The sequence below is a fragment of the Brassica napus genome, chromosome A1 (assembly GCF_020379485.1).
Source record: "Brassica napus cultivar Da-Ae chromosome A1, Da-Ae, whole genome shotgun sequence".
Classification (NCBI taxonomy): domain Eukaryota; kingdom Viridiplantae; phylum Streptophyta; class Magnoliopsida; order Brassicales; family Brassicaceae; genus Brassica; species Brassica napus.
Window position 1 is genome coordinate 2,817,595 of NC_063434.1, and position 17,143 is coordinate 2,834,737.

Genomic DNA, 17,143 nt, shown 5'->3' on the forward strand with positions numbered 1-17,143 from the left:
GGCCGAAACTAACGAACACATTGAAAAAACGTCGTCGTTACAGCTTTCTTATATTAGCCATGCGCATCAAGAGCGCGTGATTCACAGTTCCTCAATATCTTCTCAAAATCACAGGCTCTGATAATTTCTTTTCTACAGAAGAGAGAGAGAGAGAGAAGCAGATCTTGTCATCACGATCCTTGCAAGAAGAGAGAGAATGTCTGGAATGGTTGATGCGAGCTCGTGGGGCGCGGCGTTGGTAAGGATCTCGCCGTACACTTTCTCCGCAATCGGAATCGCCATCTCGATCGGCGTCTCCGTCCTCGGTGCCGCCTGGTAAATCCAATCTTCTCCTTCGTCTTCTCAACGTAGATACAATCATTGCCGCGTCAATTGATTGTGTAAATCCCTAAAATTTGAGATTGAGATTGACCTGTTTGCTTGTCAGGGGGATTTACATAACGGGAAGTAGTTTGATCGGTGCGGCCATTGAAGCTCCTCGTATCACTTCCAAGAATCTCATCAGGTATGATCCAAAGTTCAAGTCTTTCATTCTAATTTTGTGGATCAACTGAGTTTGAATTTAAGATCCATTGAAGGATTCTACTGGGTAGTAATCACATACTAATTAGAAGAAACAAGTTGTTAACTTGGGATCCAAACACTGAATGTGATGATGTCTTTCCACTCATTTCAGCAGATATATATATATGTTTTTTCTCATATCCATTTAGCTTATGTCAAATGAGAGGGTAGATATTTAAAGCGTCTATGATGACATTAGCACAATCCGTTTGTGAACCATATTGAGATGAGAGTTTGGCTCTAGAGGGTACTATCAGGGAATGCTTAACCACGACAGTTGTGTTTGTAATTTGATTGGTTGTTACAGAGCTTTGTGCTCGGACTTTGATGATAGAACTATGCAATGACGAATCATTTCTTTTTTTTCTTTTCTTGTCCCAGTGTAATCTTTTGTGAAGCTGTTGCTATATATGGCGTTATTGTTGCCATCATTCTGCAAACGAAGTTGGAGAGTGTCCCGTCTTCAAAGATGTATGACGCTGAGTCTCTCAGAGCTGGATATGCAATTTTCGCATCTGGAATCATAGTTGGATTCGCCAACCTCGTATGTGGGTATGTATCTTTAATTTCTAATTCTCCTTCCTTACAGTTTTGTTTTCTTGGACCCCCATCGTCATGTATGACGTTTTTCTCTTGCAGGTTATGTGTAGGGATCATTGGAAGCAGTTGCGCATTATCTGATGCTCAAAACTCAACACTCTTTGTGAAGATTCTTGTGATTGAGATCTTCGGAAGCGCTCTGGGGTTGTTTGGAGTTATCGTGGGGATCATTATGTCCGCACAAGCAACATGGCCGACCAAATAGATATTACCGGTCTGAAACTGTTGTGATATCTGGAAAGAACATGGCTTCTTGATTATCTTTGTTGTTATATGGATACTCTCATGTCTAGAAGTAAAACCTGTGAGAACCCGAGAACCACTTTTGGATCCCTGATTTTTTTTTGTATTTATTTAAAACTTTGGAATAAGTCACACGTTGAAGAACGTCTTCTTCATGTTTGTATTCACGTTGGTCGTTCTCTATTTATCAAAAACAGAGTTTGTATATGATTTGTTTAAATTTGAAAATTTCAGTCAATGAATAGGTTTCTCTAAACCAGTTAAGACTGCCTGCAATAATGTTGTTGCATCATATTCTGGATGAAGCACTCAACCCAACTAAAAAAACCAATGAAGTAATTCAGTTTTTTAAGTGCAAGCTGCTAACTGTACCAGCCGGTTAATCCTAAACCGGAGATTGAAGTAGACGACGTCGTTTACTGATATTTCTTTTCGGTGGTTGTCCCGTTCTTGGAACCTGGAGAGGTTTGTGTAAAACCCTAAGCATATATGTACGTCGCCTGAGCATCTGGTTGAGCGTATCCTTCCATATTTGGCTTCCTTTCTCATTTGTCGACTCCATCTCCGTCTTCTTAGCTACCTCGTCCTGAAAGCTCAAACCTTTATTCACAGTACCGGTGAGTATTGCCGTTTTCGTTTCCCTCGCTTTTAGTTCTCGGAAGATTATTTATTTGAATCCACTCTGCTATGTGTAGTATTCGACTGTTTCGGATTTGGTTTTGGGTCAGTAGCTGATAATATGATATGTTATCTCTGATGTTACACGATGCTCGTCCCTGATTCAAAGTTTAAATCTTTCTTTCTTGTTGTTTCAGATAGAAACAGTCCGCCTCTGTTCTTTGTATTAATTTGTGTAGTTATATTGCCTCTGCAGTTTTATTCTCACATCTTCATTAACTGGCCTTGTCTGTATATTGTGTTCCTGTAATAATTGCACTTTTTTTTGTGTGAGTAGGAGTAGAGAAAGAATGGAAGCTTGTTGTGGAGCTACTTCAATGGGTTCTCTTCAGCAATCTGGAGGGGTTCAAAGACCTGTCTTTGCTCCAGTAATGTCCCCAGTGAACAAGTTTTCTCAGCAACTGAAATTCAATTTTGCCGGACCTAACCGTTCTTTGTTTCTGAAAAGAAGCCTGGTCGTTGAAAGGAAAGCGTCTTCTGTCTCGGTACCTGCTGTGGAGACTAGCAGTAAGAGAGTTTTGTTTTCATTTTTATTAATTATGTGAAGGTTCTGTTCTATACGTGGTTTTGATTATTGTGTCTGTGACGGGTTCTTAGACAATGAAATCCCTTTTGAGGACTATGGTCGTTCTGAAGTTGATCCAGAGGTCGATGAGATTATCAAAAAGGAGAAAAACAGACAGTTCAGGAGCTTGGAGCTTATTGCTTCCGAGAATTTCACATCCCGAGCTGTTATGGAGACTGTTGGATCATGCCTTACCAACAAGTATTCTGAGGGTCTACCTGGTAAAAGGTAATGAACTATGTAAGATTGAGTTTTCTGACTCTTTTGTTCGTTATGTTACTCATCTCTGTTGTTCCATGTCTCACAGGTATTATGGTGGCAATGAGTTCATCGATCAGCTGGAGACACTTTGCCAGAACAGGGCTTTAGCTACCTTCCGCTTAGATTCAACCAAATGGGGAGTTAACGTTCAGCCCTTATCTGGTTCACCTGCAAACTTTGCTGTGTACACTGCCATACTTAAGCCTCATGATCGAATCATGGTTAGTGAAGATTGTTAGTTTGTTACGTTCTTGTGTGTTTGAGATGTATTGAGTATTGGTTACTTGTTTGAGCATTTTTAGGGTTTGGATTTACCTCATGGAGGCCATCTGTCACACGGGTTCATGACTGCCAAAAGGCGTGTATCTGGAACTTCAATTTACTTTGAGTCCATGCCTTATCGACTTGATGAATCAACAGGTGTGTGTACATTTCTTTATGATAGGGTCTCAGAAACTACTTTTATATGAGGCTATTTTCCTGATGTGTCTGAGTATTTTGAGCGTAGGCATTGTGGACTATGATATGCTCGAGAAAACTGCTGTGCTGTTCCGACCAAAGCTTATAATCGCAGGAGCTAGTGCCTACAGCCGAGATTTCGACTATCCTCGCATGAGGAAGGTAGAAAACCAAACCATTATCCTTAAATAATTGCTTAATGGTTTCTGTCTAGTCCTGGCTTTTGGTAGTCTGATGTTTCATTTTTTGTGTTAAATTTTGTAGATTGCGGACTCAGTTGGTGCTTTTCTGATGATGGATATGGCTCATATCAGTGGACTTGTGGCTGCCTCTGTGGTTGCCGATCCTTTTGAGTATTGTGATATTGTCACAACCACCACTCACAAGGTATTTATGTTCTGTAATCTGAAACACAATCTTCATTCTGATAAATCCAAAAGCCTAATAGATTTTTTATACTTTATTAGTCTTTGAGGGGTCCGAGAGGTGGAATGATCTTCTTCAAGAAGGATCCAGTTAATGGGGTTGAACTTGAATCTGCCATTAACAACGCTGTCTTCCCTGGTCTACAGGTTGAGATACTGACCACTCTGTCTAGCTTTCTCAGATAATTTTAGCTTTGGACATGATTAATATATTGTTGTCTTGTATGGGTCACTAGGGTGGACCTCATAACCACACAATTGGAGGATTAGCAGTCTGCTTGAAACACGCACAGTCGCCTGAATTCAAGGCTTACCAGAAAAGAGTACTCGCACTTTTCACTCGATCATTGACTTCTTCTGCACCTGATAGAGTTTGGAAATGTAGCTTATGAGATAATCTTGTGTTGCTTGTGTAGGTTGTGGCTAACTGTAAGGCTCTAGCTAACCGGTTGGTTGAACTCGGGTTTGATCTGGTTTCTGGTGGCAGTGACAATCATCTGGTCCTTGTTGATCTTAGACCATTGGTAAGCTCTCACAAACGCTCTTTTCACAAAACCAGTGAATCACTTATGATGATGCTGTTATGAATCAAAATTTTTTTTTTGGGGTATGGATAGGGCATGGATGGTGCTCGGGTTGAGAAAATCTTAGACATGGCGTCCATTACACTCAACAAGAACTCTGTCCCTGGTGAGCCTCTTCCACTCAACATAGAACTTGCAGAACAAAAAGTACTTGAGCTGTAAAATAGCTATTTGGTATCTGTGTGTGTGTGTTTGAGACGGGTGTTGAATGTGGAATACAGGGGATAAGAGTGCGTTGGTTCCAGGGGGAATAAGGATAGGAACACCTGCGATGACGACAAGAGGACTAACGGAGAAAGACTTTGTGGTGGTTGCTGACTTGATCAAGGAAGGTGTGGAGATCACTATGGAAGCCAAGAAGCTGGTTTCAGGAACAAAGCTTGGAGAGTTCACCAAGCTGGTGACATCTCCTGACTTCCCATTGAGAGAGAAGGTGGAGTCTCTCAAGGAGAGAGTCGAATCATTCACCTCTCGTTTCCCCATTCCTGGAGTTTGAAGTTATTTTTAAAAAGGAAACAAATGGTGGTGTTTTACCCTTTTTTAAAATTATTACTGAGGGTTTGATCAGCTTGCCTGTGTCACAAGTCAAGATAATATTGGTGTCAAAAATAAAAGAGAGAAGTATTTGAAATAATGTTTAAATAAGAGGAAACAGCTATTTCGCGGGAGGTGGCGAATGTATCTATTCTCTCACCCAATCTTTCTCCTCTCTCTCTCTCTCTCCTCTTTTTTTTTTTCAAATATCCTCAGGCAGTCTCTCTCTCTATAACAGAAAAAGAGAGAGAGATCCGATAAACAGAGTTTTATCCTCCGTAACCGTAATCTTACTGGAATCGGATCTCTCCACGTTGGTGGATTTTTTTCCTCCGGCGTGCTTAATACGGCGGCCAGGATCGTTTTACGCTTTCTTCTTCTTCTTCTCCTCCAGGTGCGCGATTGTATCTATATGCGTTTCGTTTCATGTATTTGTATCAAATTTGGTCAAAACATTTCGGATCTCGATTCGTTTCTTAGGTCGAAAGTTTAAGGTGATGAAGGATTGATTGATTATCTTTGTGTGATTCGATCGATTCGTTTATTAGACATTGCAAATTTGCAATGCGTTTTGGAATCCAATGGTGGAATCGTTATGTTCGTCTCATGATTCAGAGCTCTTCCATTTGCATTTGGTTTGCTGATATTTTTTAGTTTTGTATCATCGATCCAGAGCCATCGCTGATCCCTGAAGGTTCAGCTATGGAGGGAGCCAATACCCCGTTTGCGGGAATTGTTAATGATTTCAATGGAAGAAGAAAGTGTTACAAACAAGACTGGCTTGCTGCCTTCAACTCTGGTGTTAGGTATGTGTGATCATAATGCTTATATCTCTCCTCCAAATGGTTTCTAACTTTTGTTTTCTAACTCTCTCAGGATACTGGCACCAACTCTGTACATTTTCATTGCCTCTGCACTCCCTGTGATTGCGTTCGGCGAGCAGTTAAGCAGAGAGACAGGTGAGAAAATATAACACTATCATAGATTTGTAAACTTCCGGAGAATCTGTCCTGAAGGTTCCTTATCATTCTCTTTACTTTCAGATCGAAGTCTTGGCATAGCGGAATCATTAGCTTCCACTGCTATTTGTGGAATTATCCATTCTATTTTTGGTGGACAACCTCTGTTGATTGTAGGCGTTGCAGAACCCACTATTATAATGTATACTTACCTTCACAGCTTCAGCAAAGGCAGGCCTGAACTGGGTCAGAAACTCTACTTAGCCTGGGCAGGATGGTAATGTGAATTAGTTACATCTATCATTCTTCAATCTCTTTTCTTGCTAATTGCTCTTTCATTTATTAGAGAACTCTTTCCTTTCAACAGGGTCTGTGTCTGGACAGCAGTTTTGCTCATCCTTCTTGCAACGTTAAACGCAGCCAACATCATTTCTAGATTTACCAGAATTGCAGGAGAGCTCTTTGGAATGCTGATTACCGTTCTGTTTTTCCAAGAGGCTGTTAAGGTGCTCTGATGCCTAACTAACTCCATTGGTAAAAGGTCATACAAAACTCACTTCAAAACTTTAAGAGATGTACTTGTTTCCTAACGCAGGGACTTCTGGGCGAGTTTCTTGTCCCAAAATCTGAAGATCCAAGTTTGGAAGCGTATCAGTCCCACTGGCGGTATACCAATGGGCTCCTTGCAGTCATCTTCTCATTCGGTCTTCTTTACACCGCTCTTAAAAGCAGAAGAGCACGTTCATGGAGATATGGCTTTAGTATGTGAAACATTTCTCTTATCTGTATATATAAATGAAATACTTGACAGCATCATTTACTGGAACAATAACCAGCTTCATATTTACAGGGTGGATGCGAGGCTTTATAGGTGATTATGGAACTCTCCTCATGCTTGTGTTGTGGAGCGCACTCTCATTCACAGTCCCCAGAGATATTCCTGAAGGAGTTCCAAGGAGGCTGGAGTTACCTCTTCCTTGGGATTCAGAGTCCTTGTATCACTGGACAGTAGTCAAGGTACTAGCTTGTACAACCTAGTGAATCCGACATTATAGAATACTGAAAGAGTTTTTATAACTTGTGTTGGAACATCATTGCAGGATATGGGAAACGTCCCTCCTCTTTACATCCTTGCTGCATTTATACCAGCTATCATGATAGCTGGTCTATACTTCTTTGATCACTGTGTATCTGCGCAAATGGCTCAGCAGAAGGAGTTCAATTTGAAAAATCCGTCGGCTTATCACTATGACATCTTTATTTTAGGAATCATGGTATGATTCTGATGACGCCTATTACCTATGGTTTAGTTTTTACATGAATGAAAGTGAATACTAATTTGTTTCCAAATTGTTTGTAGACATTAATCTGTGGCTTACTTGGACTTCCTCCTTCGAACGGTGTCATTCCACAGTCCCCTATGCACACAAAGAGTCTTGCAGTTCTTAAAAGGCAGCAAATGCGAAAGAAAATGGTCCAGAAAGCCAAAGAATGCATGAAGGCAAAAGCAAGCAACTCAGAGATCTACGGTAAGATGCAAGATGTGTTTATAGAAATGGAAACATCACCAAAGGTATATAGAACATATCCTTCTCATTACTTAATCTCTTACTCTTTCGCAGTCAAGAACTTAATGTCTCATCTATGAATCAGATACCTGTGCAGGCTACTTCAGTGGTGAAAGAGCTAGAAAACTTGAAAGAAGCAGTGATGAAAGCTGACGGTGGAGGAGGAGGAGACACAAAGGGAAAGAAGTTCGATCCAGAAGTACTGATAGAAGACCATTTGCCTGTCAGAGTAAATGAGCAACGAGTGAGCAATCTCTTGCAATCAATCCTTGTTGGATTGTTGATATTCGTGGTACCGCTTCTCAGAATGATACCAACTTCAGTTCTGTGGGGTTACTTCACTTACATGGCTGTTGATAGTCTTCCCGGGAATCAGTTCTGGGAAAGGCTTCTGCTACTATTCATCACTCCTGGTCGTCGATTCAAGTACTATACATCAAATTTAAAACTCTATAACTTTTTGTTCTCATAACATGTTCTGAGATTTGAGATTTTTCTTTTCTTTTGTGTGTGTGGAACAGAGTTCTTGAAGGCTTACATGCATCATTTATGGAGATAGTACCGTACAAGTCGATTGTTATGTTTACACTCTTCCAGCTTCTGTATTTTCTGATATGCTATGGAGTGACATGGATACCAGTAGGAGGGATTCTGTTCCCATTGCCATTCTTCTTCCTCATTGCTTTAAGACAGTACATCCTCCCCAAGATATTTGATCCGTCTCATCTCCAAGTTTTGGATTCTTCAGAGTATGAAGAGATGGTTGGTGCAACACACTCCAGCTTCGGTATCAATGTAAGCACAGTCTCGATTCTTCTTTTAATGCGTTTAAAAATGTCTAATGTGGATTTTTAAATTTTTTTGAGGGGAGCAGGGGGAACCGCATAACCTTCCTATGAGTTCTGTTGAGATCAGTGAAGACGACTTTTACGATGCAGAGATTCTTGATGAGATTACTACTAGCAGGGGTGAACTTAAGCATAGAACCTTAAGTGCCAGGGAGGGAACATCCCACATGGTAAGTATATAATAACTCAAAACCAATCAATTCTAGTAATAAACTTTCATAAATCTTATTTAGTTTGCAACCCTTTTCACACATTGTATGATGTAAATATACTCAGGTGTATCCGGAAAACAGTGGACATTCCTAAGTCTTTGTATAAAGGAACAAATGTTTTTGAAGAATGCTGCTTCAGAGAAACCGCAGATTAAAAGCAAGAAGACGTTAGAGGCAATAGAAGAAGTCAGCAGAAGATGGGTGGAAAAGAGAGATAGAGGATACAACTACTACAAACAAAACTTCCTTGATTGTTTCTTCTCTGAAACGTTATTTTTGGTTTCTTCACTTTTGTTACATATCTTTTGCTCTCTCCAATTGTTTTTACAACTCTAACAAAAAAAAGAAAAAGAAATACAGATCACAAGACAACTCTCTCGTTTTCTCTTGCCTTTAGGGCTCAACAGAGGAAGTTTTGAAAGCAGGGTGATTGTAGTAATGAGTCTTTTCTTGTGACTTGTGAGAATTACTATACTCATTAATCTTTGAATTAGCGATTATTTTATGTGTGGTATAAGTATAAGATCTTTTTTTTTTTAACGCTGATTTATTATGATCTTACAATTATGATATAGGAAATATTACATAAAAAGTATAAGATCTTTAATTGTGGTATAAGTTGCATTTCAACGTTCTTATTATTATAAAAAATCGATTGTAGTGGATAACAAAATGGATAATCAACATTATAATAGGACAGTTTCAAGGCTCCTTAAGGTGTCCACGTAGGCAAACGTGTGGGACCAACATTTATGTCTTTTTTTTAATCTTTTCTGTCGCATAGGCTTAGATGGACTACTGCTTTGTTGGGCTTCTAAAGTCTTGGTCTGTCAAGCGGGTAGAGTTTCTTCTTCTCTTCCAGATACTTCGACGTCACAAGACGCTTCCAATTTCGGCGATTCATTTTGGTTTCTCGATCCTTCAATTCAAGTTACGTTATCTACCGATGATACGACTCTTCTTCCCGTAACGCCTTTTCCATCCTCCTATATATAAAGGTAGTCTACGGTGTGAGTTCATTTCCCTTTCAACTTTTCTTCTCGAGTTTTTCTTTCGTTCGACTCTGCAACTGCCGTCACGGAAATCAGGTGCTCCATTCGCTATCGCCGCCCGCCGTCGGAAGAACTGCTCAGTCCGTTGTTGGTCGCATCATCCCCTTTTGGGATTCCCGGAACATCATAGGACAGTTTCAAGGCTCCTTAAGGTGTCCACGTAGACAAACGTGTGGGACCAACATTTATGTCTTTTTTTTAATCTTTTCTGTCGCATGGGCTTAGATGGACTACTGCTTTGTTGGGCTTCTAAAGTCTTGGTCTGTCAAGCGGGTAGAGTTTCTTCTTCTCTTCCAGATACTTCGACGTCACAAGACGCTTCCAATTTCGGCGATTCATTTTGGTTTCTCGATCCTTCAATTCAAGTTACGTTATCTACCGATGATACGACTCTTCTTCCCGTAACGCCTTTTCCATCCTCCTATATATAAAGGTAGTCTACGGTGTGAGTTCATTTCCCTTTCAACTTTTCTTCTCGAGTTTTTCTTTCGTTCGACTCTGCAACTGCCGTCACGGAAATCAGGTGCTCCATTCGCTATCGCCGCCCGCCGTCGGAAGAACTGCTCAGTCCGTTGTTGGTCGCGTCATCCCCTTTTGGGATTCCCGGAACATCAACAAGAATGGAGACTTTATGGGAACCTCAATAGTTTCATATAGAAATTGGCACGTTCATCAATGACCATGGTAAACCAAAAACTTCCCAAACCGGTATCCATACATCATCGAGAAACAACACGACCAGTTCCACTTCTGCCATTGTTTTCTTCTGTCATTGTTTTCCACTTCCATTTCGTAATGATGAGATATAGGAAATGAGAGTCCTAAAAAAGATGACAATGATGATGTGTTAGTGCAAGATGACACAACAACAGTAATGCAGAACGTAAACCAAGAAACAAAACAATACAAGCAATCACTATGCTTTATTAGAATCTCCATAAATAATCTATTACAAAATCTGCTTAATTCAGTTTTTACACGTCTAATGTTAACACCTTAAAGATTCCTAAGCTATCCGCTTATGTCTTTATACTGTCAAGTACTTCAGCCACTGCTCCAGCACGACCCAAAACATTTCCAAGAGCTTCTCTCTTTCTCTATAAGATCAGTATCTGTGTCTTTGTGTCTCTACAGACGATTCATAGCTATCTTATAATATTATCCACGTTCATGAAACCCTAGTCGCCAAGGCAACATGGATATGAACATCTTCCATAACATTAAGTGCAACTTTACTTTTCTTGGAATGCACTTATTCCTCTTTTTTTAAGTCATAAACTTGCTCCTCAAGTTTATTCCTCTTTCCATATCTCCAAGATACTCTCCTGCTCTCCAAGTCTACACGACTCCAGCTCAACACCTTGACTCCACATGGTCTTCACCACTCACTACGACGTCTGCTTCAGCAATACGTCAGCGACTACTTCAGGGCAGACATCTTATATCTTCAATCTCTCCCTTTTGGCTTTGTGTGCCGATCAAGCACAACAAACTTCTGGTTCAGCAACCACGTTGCAACCACGTTCCTCACCTAGAAACTTCCATACCAAATGTGATTTTCTCCCCCACGAGATGTGCACCACACCATGCTTTTCTCTTCCATGATATATGCATTTTCTGTAACAGAACATCACCATTCTCCCCATGCATGATTGCATACTAAGCTAAAACATATGCTTAGATGTCAAGCCTTACAGACCTAGCCGTCTGCTTCTTCATGTATAATCATGACACATCTCCTGCTGCAGCGGAATAACAAGTACTGCATCACGACCTGACGTACCTGTCGAACTACCCTTCGACCAGCATCTGTTGAGGACCTGGCTTCCTTCATGTGTCGTCTTCTTGACCATGAGCCCTTCCTCATCCACACCGAGTGCCCTCTGCACTCGTTGCTATTGTCTTGGAGTGTTTTCACTATCATACCCCTGAAGATCTTCCCGCACCACTTCCTCACACACTTCGATCTCCTTCCTCTTTGTGCTACATAAAACCTCGTGTTCTGGTTCCAAACTCGATGCTTCTTGATCAACCTCAAGATCACTCTTAACAGAGCTGCACCCTTCTTCTGATGTCTCTTCCTTGGTCAAAATAGGCGATCTTGGTCTTGCAAGAATGCTCCGGGACTGCCATGCTGCCACTAGTGTCATCGGTATGTAGTAGCAAAACTCATTTGTCCTCACTTGTACAGATCCTTTGCTTAGTAGTCCACTCTGTGCTTCTTTTTCACCTAGGCACTCCCGAGTTCATGGCTCCCGAACTATACGAGGAGAACTATAATGAACTCATTGACGTTTATTCCTTTGGTATGTGCTTTTTGGAGATGATCACCTCTGAGTTCCCATATAGTGAATGCAACAATCCAGCGCAGATATACAAGAAAGTTGTCGCGGTATGTCTTTATATCTGTGTGAGAATATGGATGAAGCTATCTCAGTTTAACTATTTTTTTTTTCCAGGGAAAGCTACCAGGAGCCTTTTATAGAGTTGAAGACATCGAGGCACAGAGATTCATCGGGAAGTGCCTTGTGCCTGCCTCAATGAGAGTATCAGCAAGAGAGCTATTGCAAGATCCGTTTCTCGCGTCTGACGAGTCGTGGATGGTGTACGCGAGTGGTGCTAGGAATCTGAAGCCCTTCTTGAACGAGAATGAAATGGATAGATTGAAGTTGGAAGACGATGAAACTGGGGAGCTGGACTCTGAAGATAACAAATTCTATTTGAAGTTACCAATCGCAAATGAAAATGGTAGAAAAGAACTGAGTTGGTTAAGCTGATCATTTTTGTTATTTGGTTGCTTAATTGTTTCTTCTTCTTTTTTCAGGTCTAGCAAAGAACGTGTCCTTCTGCTTTGACATCATGAATGATACTTCCATTGATGTAGCAACGGAGATGGTGAAAGAACTGGAGATCACAGAATGGGATCCGGTGGAGATTGCTAAAATGATTGATGGAGAGATCTCTTCTCTGGTCCCTGGTTGGAGGTCGGAGGAAGATGATGAATCTCCTCATGATTATCATACTCCTTTTCACTCTTCTTCCTCGCATTCATCCTCTCGAGCTTCACTCTCTAACTATATGGCTCCAGGCCGTCAAGATTGGCTACAAGGTATGGAATGTAACACCAGATCCGACCTGTGTAGTATTGTGTGATTCATATGTTTTTATATAAAAAAAAAAGCTTTTTGAGAGAAAAATTTAAAAACTGCAGATGATTTTCACGATGAGAAGTATTCTCAGAGTTCTTCAAATTCAGGGTCTTACTCCAACCTCAACTACATATCTGTAGATGAGCACATCTCCCTAGCTCCCCAACCTCCTCCTATGAACAGAACTCACAACGTGACAAGGTTTTGCCCTGAAGAAAGCTATCATCTCCATTCAGGACAAGCCAGCATGTATGCAGCTTCTAGTAATAATAATAAATCCATTGAAAAGTAGGAAGATATCTCAAGCTTTCTTGCGTGCCTAACAAGAAACCTTGAGAAGAAGGAGAAAATCCCCGTCTCTTATGAGACTTATGTCGTCGATATGAGCTCCTTCTCTCGTCAGAATCTGTGTGGCAACAAACCCCAACTTCTTCTCACCAATTTCAATTAACTCCTCCAGTGTATTTGGTAGCTTCACCACTTTACCGGCGGAGGAAGCCTCACCACTGATCGTCACTCTCGCCGGATAAACCCCACCAACTCCTTCGCTTAGTGTAGATGCCTCTCCTTCATCACCTGAGGATTCAAGGGAGAAAGTTTCTCTTATAAACATGCATCATTCTATATAATGGCAAAACTTTTTGTTCTGATGGAGAGAGAAAGAGGAGCTTTACCAGTGTTTGCAGCCGACATGATACCAAACAGCGAGTTCTTGAAGTTACTAAGCTTCCTTCTCTGAGAGCCACCTCGAAGGAAAGGCATCGATTCCCTTGAACGGTGGTGAATCATTACAGGCTCGCTGCTGTGCTTCATCAGTGGTGTAACATTCTCTGGTGTACCGGAAACGGATTTCGGTTTCTTCTCCACTGGTCTCTGACTGTGAAACAGAGCTTTAATGTCTTCATGCCCTTGATGCTCAGCTAGACCACGAGCAGTCCACCCGTACACATCTGGCATGTCCATATCAGCTCCATGCTCTAACAAGAACTCCACAATCTCCATGTTCCCTTCTGACACTGCTCTGTGCAGAGCTGTGGTTCCGTTGCTATCTGGGAGTGAGGTATCTCCGCCGTATTTTACAATGTCTTTGAGTGTATCTAAGCTGCTTTGTTCAACGGCTAAGCAAGAGAAATGGGCTACTGTGTCAGGACTTAGCTTTGCACCGTTGTCCCATAAGAGTTTAGAGATTTCTTCATGTCTCCCAAAGATGGCTTCCCACAATGGTACACTACCTTCCGAATCTACAAAATGAGTTAAAATTAATAGATGATTACCGGATTAATATATTAAAATAGATTCATAAATCATTGGTTAGTTATACCTTTAATGTTAGGATCTGCCCCATGCTCGAGAAGTAATACAACACAGTAGTGGCATCCTTTTGATGCTGCTATATGCTGAGATAAAATATTACACAGTACACAAACATTAGCATAGATATAGGGTAAGCCTTTTATGTCTTTGGACTGAAGAAATATATGGAAGTCTGTTTATTCAGAGGACTTTGGAGACTGACCAGCGCGGTTCGACCGTTCTTATCAGTTTCATTAGGGTTTGAGCCTCGTTTCAGTAACTGATGCAGCAGTAAATCATCACCTCTTGCTGCTGCGAAACATAAGCTGAGAGGTAAGTCCATTTTCCCTTGAGCCAACATCTGTTCTGTATCAGCCAAAATGCCTTTCATCACTGGATCTTCTGAGTCTTTCAGATGCTGCATAAGACCATAACATTTCTCAGTACAAACCCCCTAATCTGTAGTCACAATGGTTTTATAAAATAAATAGCTTCGAACCAACCTGAAGTAGATTATTCATGATTATTGCTCCATCACCAACATTTGCCTGAACTAGATTTAAGAATGCTGTACGGTTCAGACGAAGTAGTTGACTCAATCGCTTAGTACGAACTGTGAACAGCTGTGGCCTGTAGCATAGCACCCCAACTTCACCAAAAACATGACCAGGCTGTGCTTCACCAACTACCTGCAATGAATAAACAAAACCACGTCTTAGAATACCACAAATCACAGCTTGAAACAATCTTAAGAGAAGATTAAAAATTCGACTTTTACCTGATCCACTCCATTCACAGGTGCAATGATTTCCTGTCATATAGTAGAAATGTCGTCTAAGTTTATAAAAATTATATGGAGAAGTGTAATTATACAGCTAATAAAAACCAAGAAAACGCACAGCAGCTCCTGTCACCATAATGTAAAAGTCTGTCGGGGCTTCATTCCTCAAAATCACATCTTCTTTGGGAGGAAAATACTCGGCCTTCATTTCAGAGACCTACATAACATCATAAGGTTAAATGTGTGTTTTCATCGAAGGAAGCTGGTTAGGTAGACAAGTGAATTTTTGAGATGAAAAACATACCAATTGAAACAAAAGATCATTGGATATTCCATGGAACAAGTAAATCTTGTCAACAACTTCATAGAACAGATAATGTGAGATGCTGGAACGGATAGCTTTGGGTAGGGAATCGATAATTTCTTGCTGCTGTAGACCTTCAGAATCGGTTCTGTACCTCAAAGACAAATGTGCTACCATCTGTTCTTGCAAGCGCTCTGGAAGTTTGTTCCTCTGAGCAAACGCTGAGGCACCTTGGATGGTATCTCTCTGAAAGAAAGAAAATGAATTAGATCGAGTTTATTGATTAAATTAAACAAATCAACAAGATGAAGCAATTAATCAAACCATAAACAGAACTTACAAAGTTTCTGGTGCGACTGGTCACATGAACCACCAAGTTAGTCATATTACCAATTATATAAGCTAGCAGTCCAAGATTGAAGATCATGTAGAAGAGAATGAAGGCCCTCTCACTTGCATTATTACCATGTATATCACCATAACCCGTTGTTGAGAAGGTGGTTATGGACCAATACATCGCTGTGACATAGCGGATAAGCAAAGATTTCTGTGTCCAGTTTGGCTCCGCAAGTGCCATAAAAGTCATGGAAGGGTCTGGGTAATGCGCAGCAATAGAATAGCAGAAGCATGCCCCACAATGAACCACAAAGAGAGCAACCTACATTACAACCATCAATGTCTTATAAACTAAGAACAAATATATCTAGCTTCTTAAAGGTAAGCTCGTGTAAAGATAAGTTACTAACGAGGAGAAGCTTTGTGCATCGGACCCAAAAGTAGTTGTACTTTCGATCTTTCTCCAATCTGATAATTTAAAAACAAGACATTTCAAGAAAGATTATGACAAAGTAAGACAAGTGTTTGATATTTAAAGAAACACACATTCAAATCACTCACCTAGCAAAACAGTTACTAGCCCTGCGCAGACGCCATAGACGCAGCATACTGAAAATGCCATATCCTTGAATAGTATTATGCAATAAGCTCCCAAAAAGTTCATAAGGAACTGTGGAAACCACATCAAAAATGAGCCAAGACGAGACGTATCTCCAAGCTATTCTCTTGGGGTCATCGACTAGAAGATAAGTTGCCTTGTCCAAGAAGGCAACAAAGAATGTCAAAACGATGTCAATAGCAAAAAATCCATTGACGACGTTATCAATAATACTGAGCGGTGCTCTTGGCGTTTGTAGGTAGCCAAACTCAAAAGGCGATGCCCACGCTGTGTAGCCCACCAAAAGCACTAGAAACCAATCCCATGCCCTGACAAAATTCAACTTTAATCATCAGTTACATGATTCTATTGAATAAAATCGAACTAAACGCGATTCGTGTAATGCCTCTGAACACGAGCATTACATCGAACACTACGGATTCAAAATATTTCATCGTTTCGGGGAAAGATTCGCTTCAATAGAGTAACAAAAACTTAAAGGATCCATTAATCTCGTAGTAGCGAGAACGATAAGGCAAGCATGCAGAGAGATAATAACCTAGCTCCTCGTCTACCACAAATCGTCGGCGATTTACATAACCACGAATCGGTTAAGCAAAATCGATTAACTAACTACCTGTAGCGAGGATCGAAGGGAGAGACGATGAAGAAGCGGAGCTTAACGCGACGCGTAGAGCCGGAATTAACACCGAGAGGCGGAAGAAGGCCTTTGCTAAAACTGTAATGACTCATCGTCTCTTCCGTCGAAACATGCTCCGCCGCAATATCCTCCGCCTCCTTGATCGAAACTCCTCCGCCGCCTTGTTTCTCCGGCCAAAACCACACTTTCCTCTTCTTATTATCCATCACGATCGATCTTATAATAATAATACTATCTCTCTCTCTCGATTCGTAACAGAATACGAACGATTTGTTTTTTTTCTTCAACAGAAAAAACGTTCACGTTCCGTTGTCGAGAGAGGAAGCGTACACATGGGCTGGTCTCCTTCCCGATTACGTTGCTCTGTGACCTCTTCCTTTCTGTTAGGGCGTGTGCGTCCGTGTTTATATTGGTTTAGTTTTTTACCTTTTTGCCCCTTTAACTGATTTCCCTCCTTATTTCCTCTTCC

At 40.9% G+C, this 17,143-nt stretch overlaps 5 protein-coding genes across 7 annotated transcripts; 4 read left to right on the top strand and 1 right to left on the bottom strand.

Annotated features, from left to right (window-relative positions):
* The first annotated feature begins 53 nt into the window (after window positions 1-53).
* On the top strand, window positions 54-1,612 carry LOC111198194 (V-type proton ATPase subunit c''2). Of its 2 annotated transcripts, XM_022697795.2 has the most exons (4): window positions 54-315; window positions 428-505; window positions 946-1,116; window positions 1,204-1,612. In XM_022697795.2, the coding sequence occupies exons 1-4, from the start codon at window positions 197-199 to the stop codon at window positions 1,367-1,369; spliced, it is 534 nt and encodes a 177-aa protein (XP_022553516.1). In that variant the 5' UTR covers window positions 54-196; the 3' UTR covers window positions 1,370-1,612. The 2 variants fall into 2 exon arrangements, with proteins under 2 accessions (XP_022553516.1, XP_022553509.1); XM_022697788.2 differs by having other exon boundaries at window positions 946-1,612.
* Window positions 1,613-1,815: 203 nt separating this feature from the next.
* On the top strand, window positions 1,816-5,060 carry LOC106367959 (serine hydroxymethyltransferase 3, chloroplastic). The gene is made up of 12 exons (XM_013807858.3): window positions 1,816-2,024; window positions 2,363-2,592; window positions 2,683-2,878; window positions 2,958-3,132; window positions 3,214-3,331; window positions 3,420-3,532; window positions 3,635-3,757; window positions 3,838-3,942; window positions 4,032-4,118; window positions 4,212-4,319; window positions 4,413-4,485; window positions 4,601-5,060. Exons 2-12 carry the CDS (start codon window positions 2,376-2,378, stop codon window positions 4,873-4,875), a joined length of 1,590 nt encoding a protein of 529 aa, XP_013663312.1. The 5' UTR covers window positions 1,816-2,024; window positions 2,363-2,375; the 3' UTR covers window positions 4,876-5,060.
* Window positions 5,061-5,151: 91 nt separating this feature from the next.
* LOC106367862 (probable boron transporter 7) lies at window positions 5,152-8,818 on the top strand. 2 transcript variants are annotated; one of them, XM_048780181.1, is made up of 13 exons: window positions 5,152-5,307; window positions 5,587-5,719; window positions 5,790-5,872; window positions 5,957-6,149; window positions 6,240-6,378; window positions 6,468-6,633; window positions 6,723-6,889; window positions 6,973-7,146; window positions 7,233-7,445; window positions 7,538-7,866; window positions 7,962-8,235; window positions 8,315-8,458; window positions 8,565-8,818. In XM_048780181.1, the coding sequence occupies exons 2-13, from the start codon at window positions 5,616-5,618 to the stop codon at window positions 8,592-8,594; spliced, it is 2,016 nt and encodes a 671-aa protein (XP_048636138.1). In that variant the 5' UTR covers window positions 5,152-5,307; window positions 5,587-5,615; the 3' UTR covers window positions 8,595-8,818. The 2 variants fall into 2 exon arrangements, with proteins under 2 accessions (XP_048636138.1, XP_013663210.1); XM_013807756.3 differs by having other exon boundaries at window positions 5,154-5,307; window positions 7,526-7,866.
* Window positions 8,819-11,580: 2,762 nt separating this feature from the next.
* Window positions 11,581-12,993, top strand: LOC106354956 (probable serine/threonine-protein kinase WNK4; the record flags this gene model as incomplete). The annotated part of the gene is made up of 5 exons (XM_022690092.2): window positions 11,581-11,704; window positions 11,787-11,944; window positions 12,012-12,300; window positions 12,377-12,661; window positions 12,764-12,993. Coding segments are annotated over 5 exons (1,086 nt in total), but the record flags the coding sequence as incomplete, so codon positions are not given.
* Window positions 12,994-13,020: 27 nt separating this feature from the next.
* Window positions 13,021-17,098, bottom strand: LOC106368051 (probable potassium channel AKT5). Its single transcript, XM_013807966.3, has 12 exons — window positions 16,651-17,098; window positions 15,977-16,342; window positions 15,826-15,883; window positions 15,420-15,737; window positions 15,080-15,325; window positions 14,894-14,992; window positions 14,773-14,805; window positions 14,498-14,683; window positions 14,218-14,412; window positions 14,023-14,098; window positions 13,376-13,942; window positions 13,021-13,277 (listed from the first exon to the last, which is right to left on the bottom strand). Exons 1-12 carry the CDS (start codon window positions 16,878-16,880, stop codon window positions 13,021-13,023), a joined length of 2,631 nt encoding a protein of 876 aa, XP_013663420.1. The 5' UTR covers window positions 16,881-17,098.
* Between the last annotated feature and the right edge of the window lie 45 nt (window positions 17,099-17,143).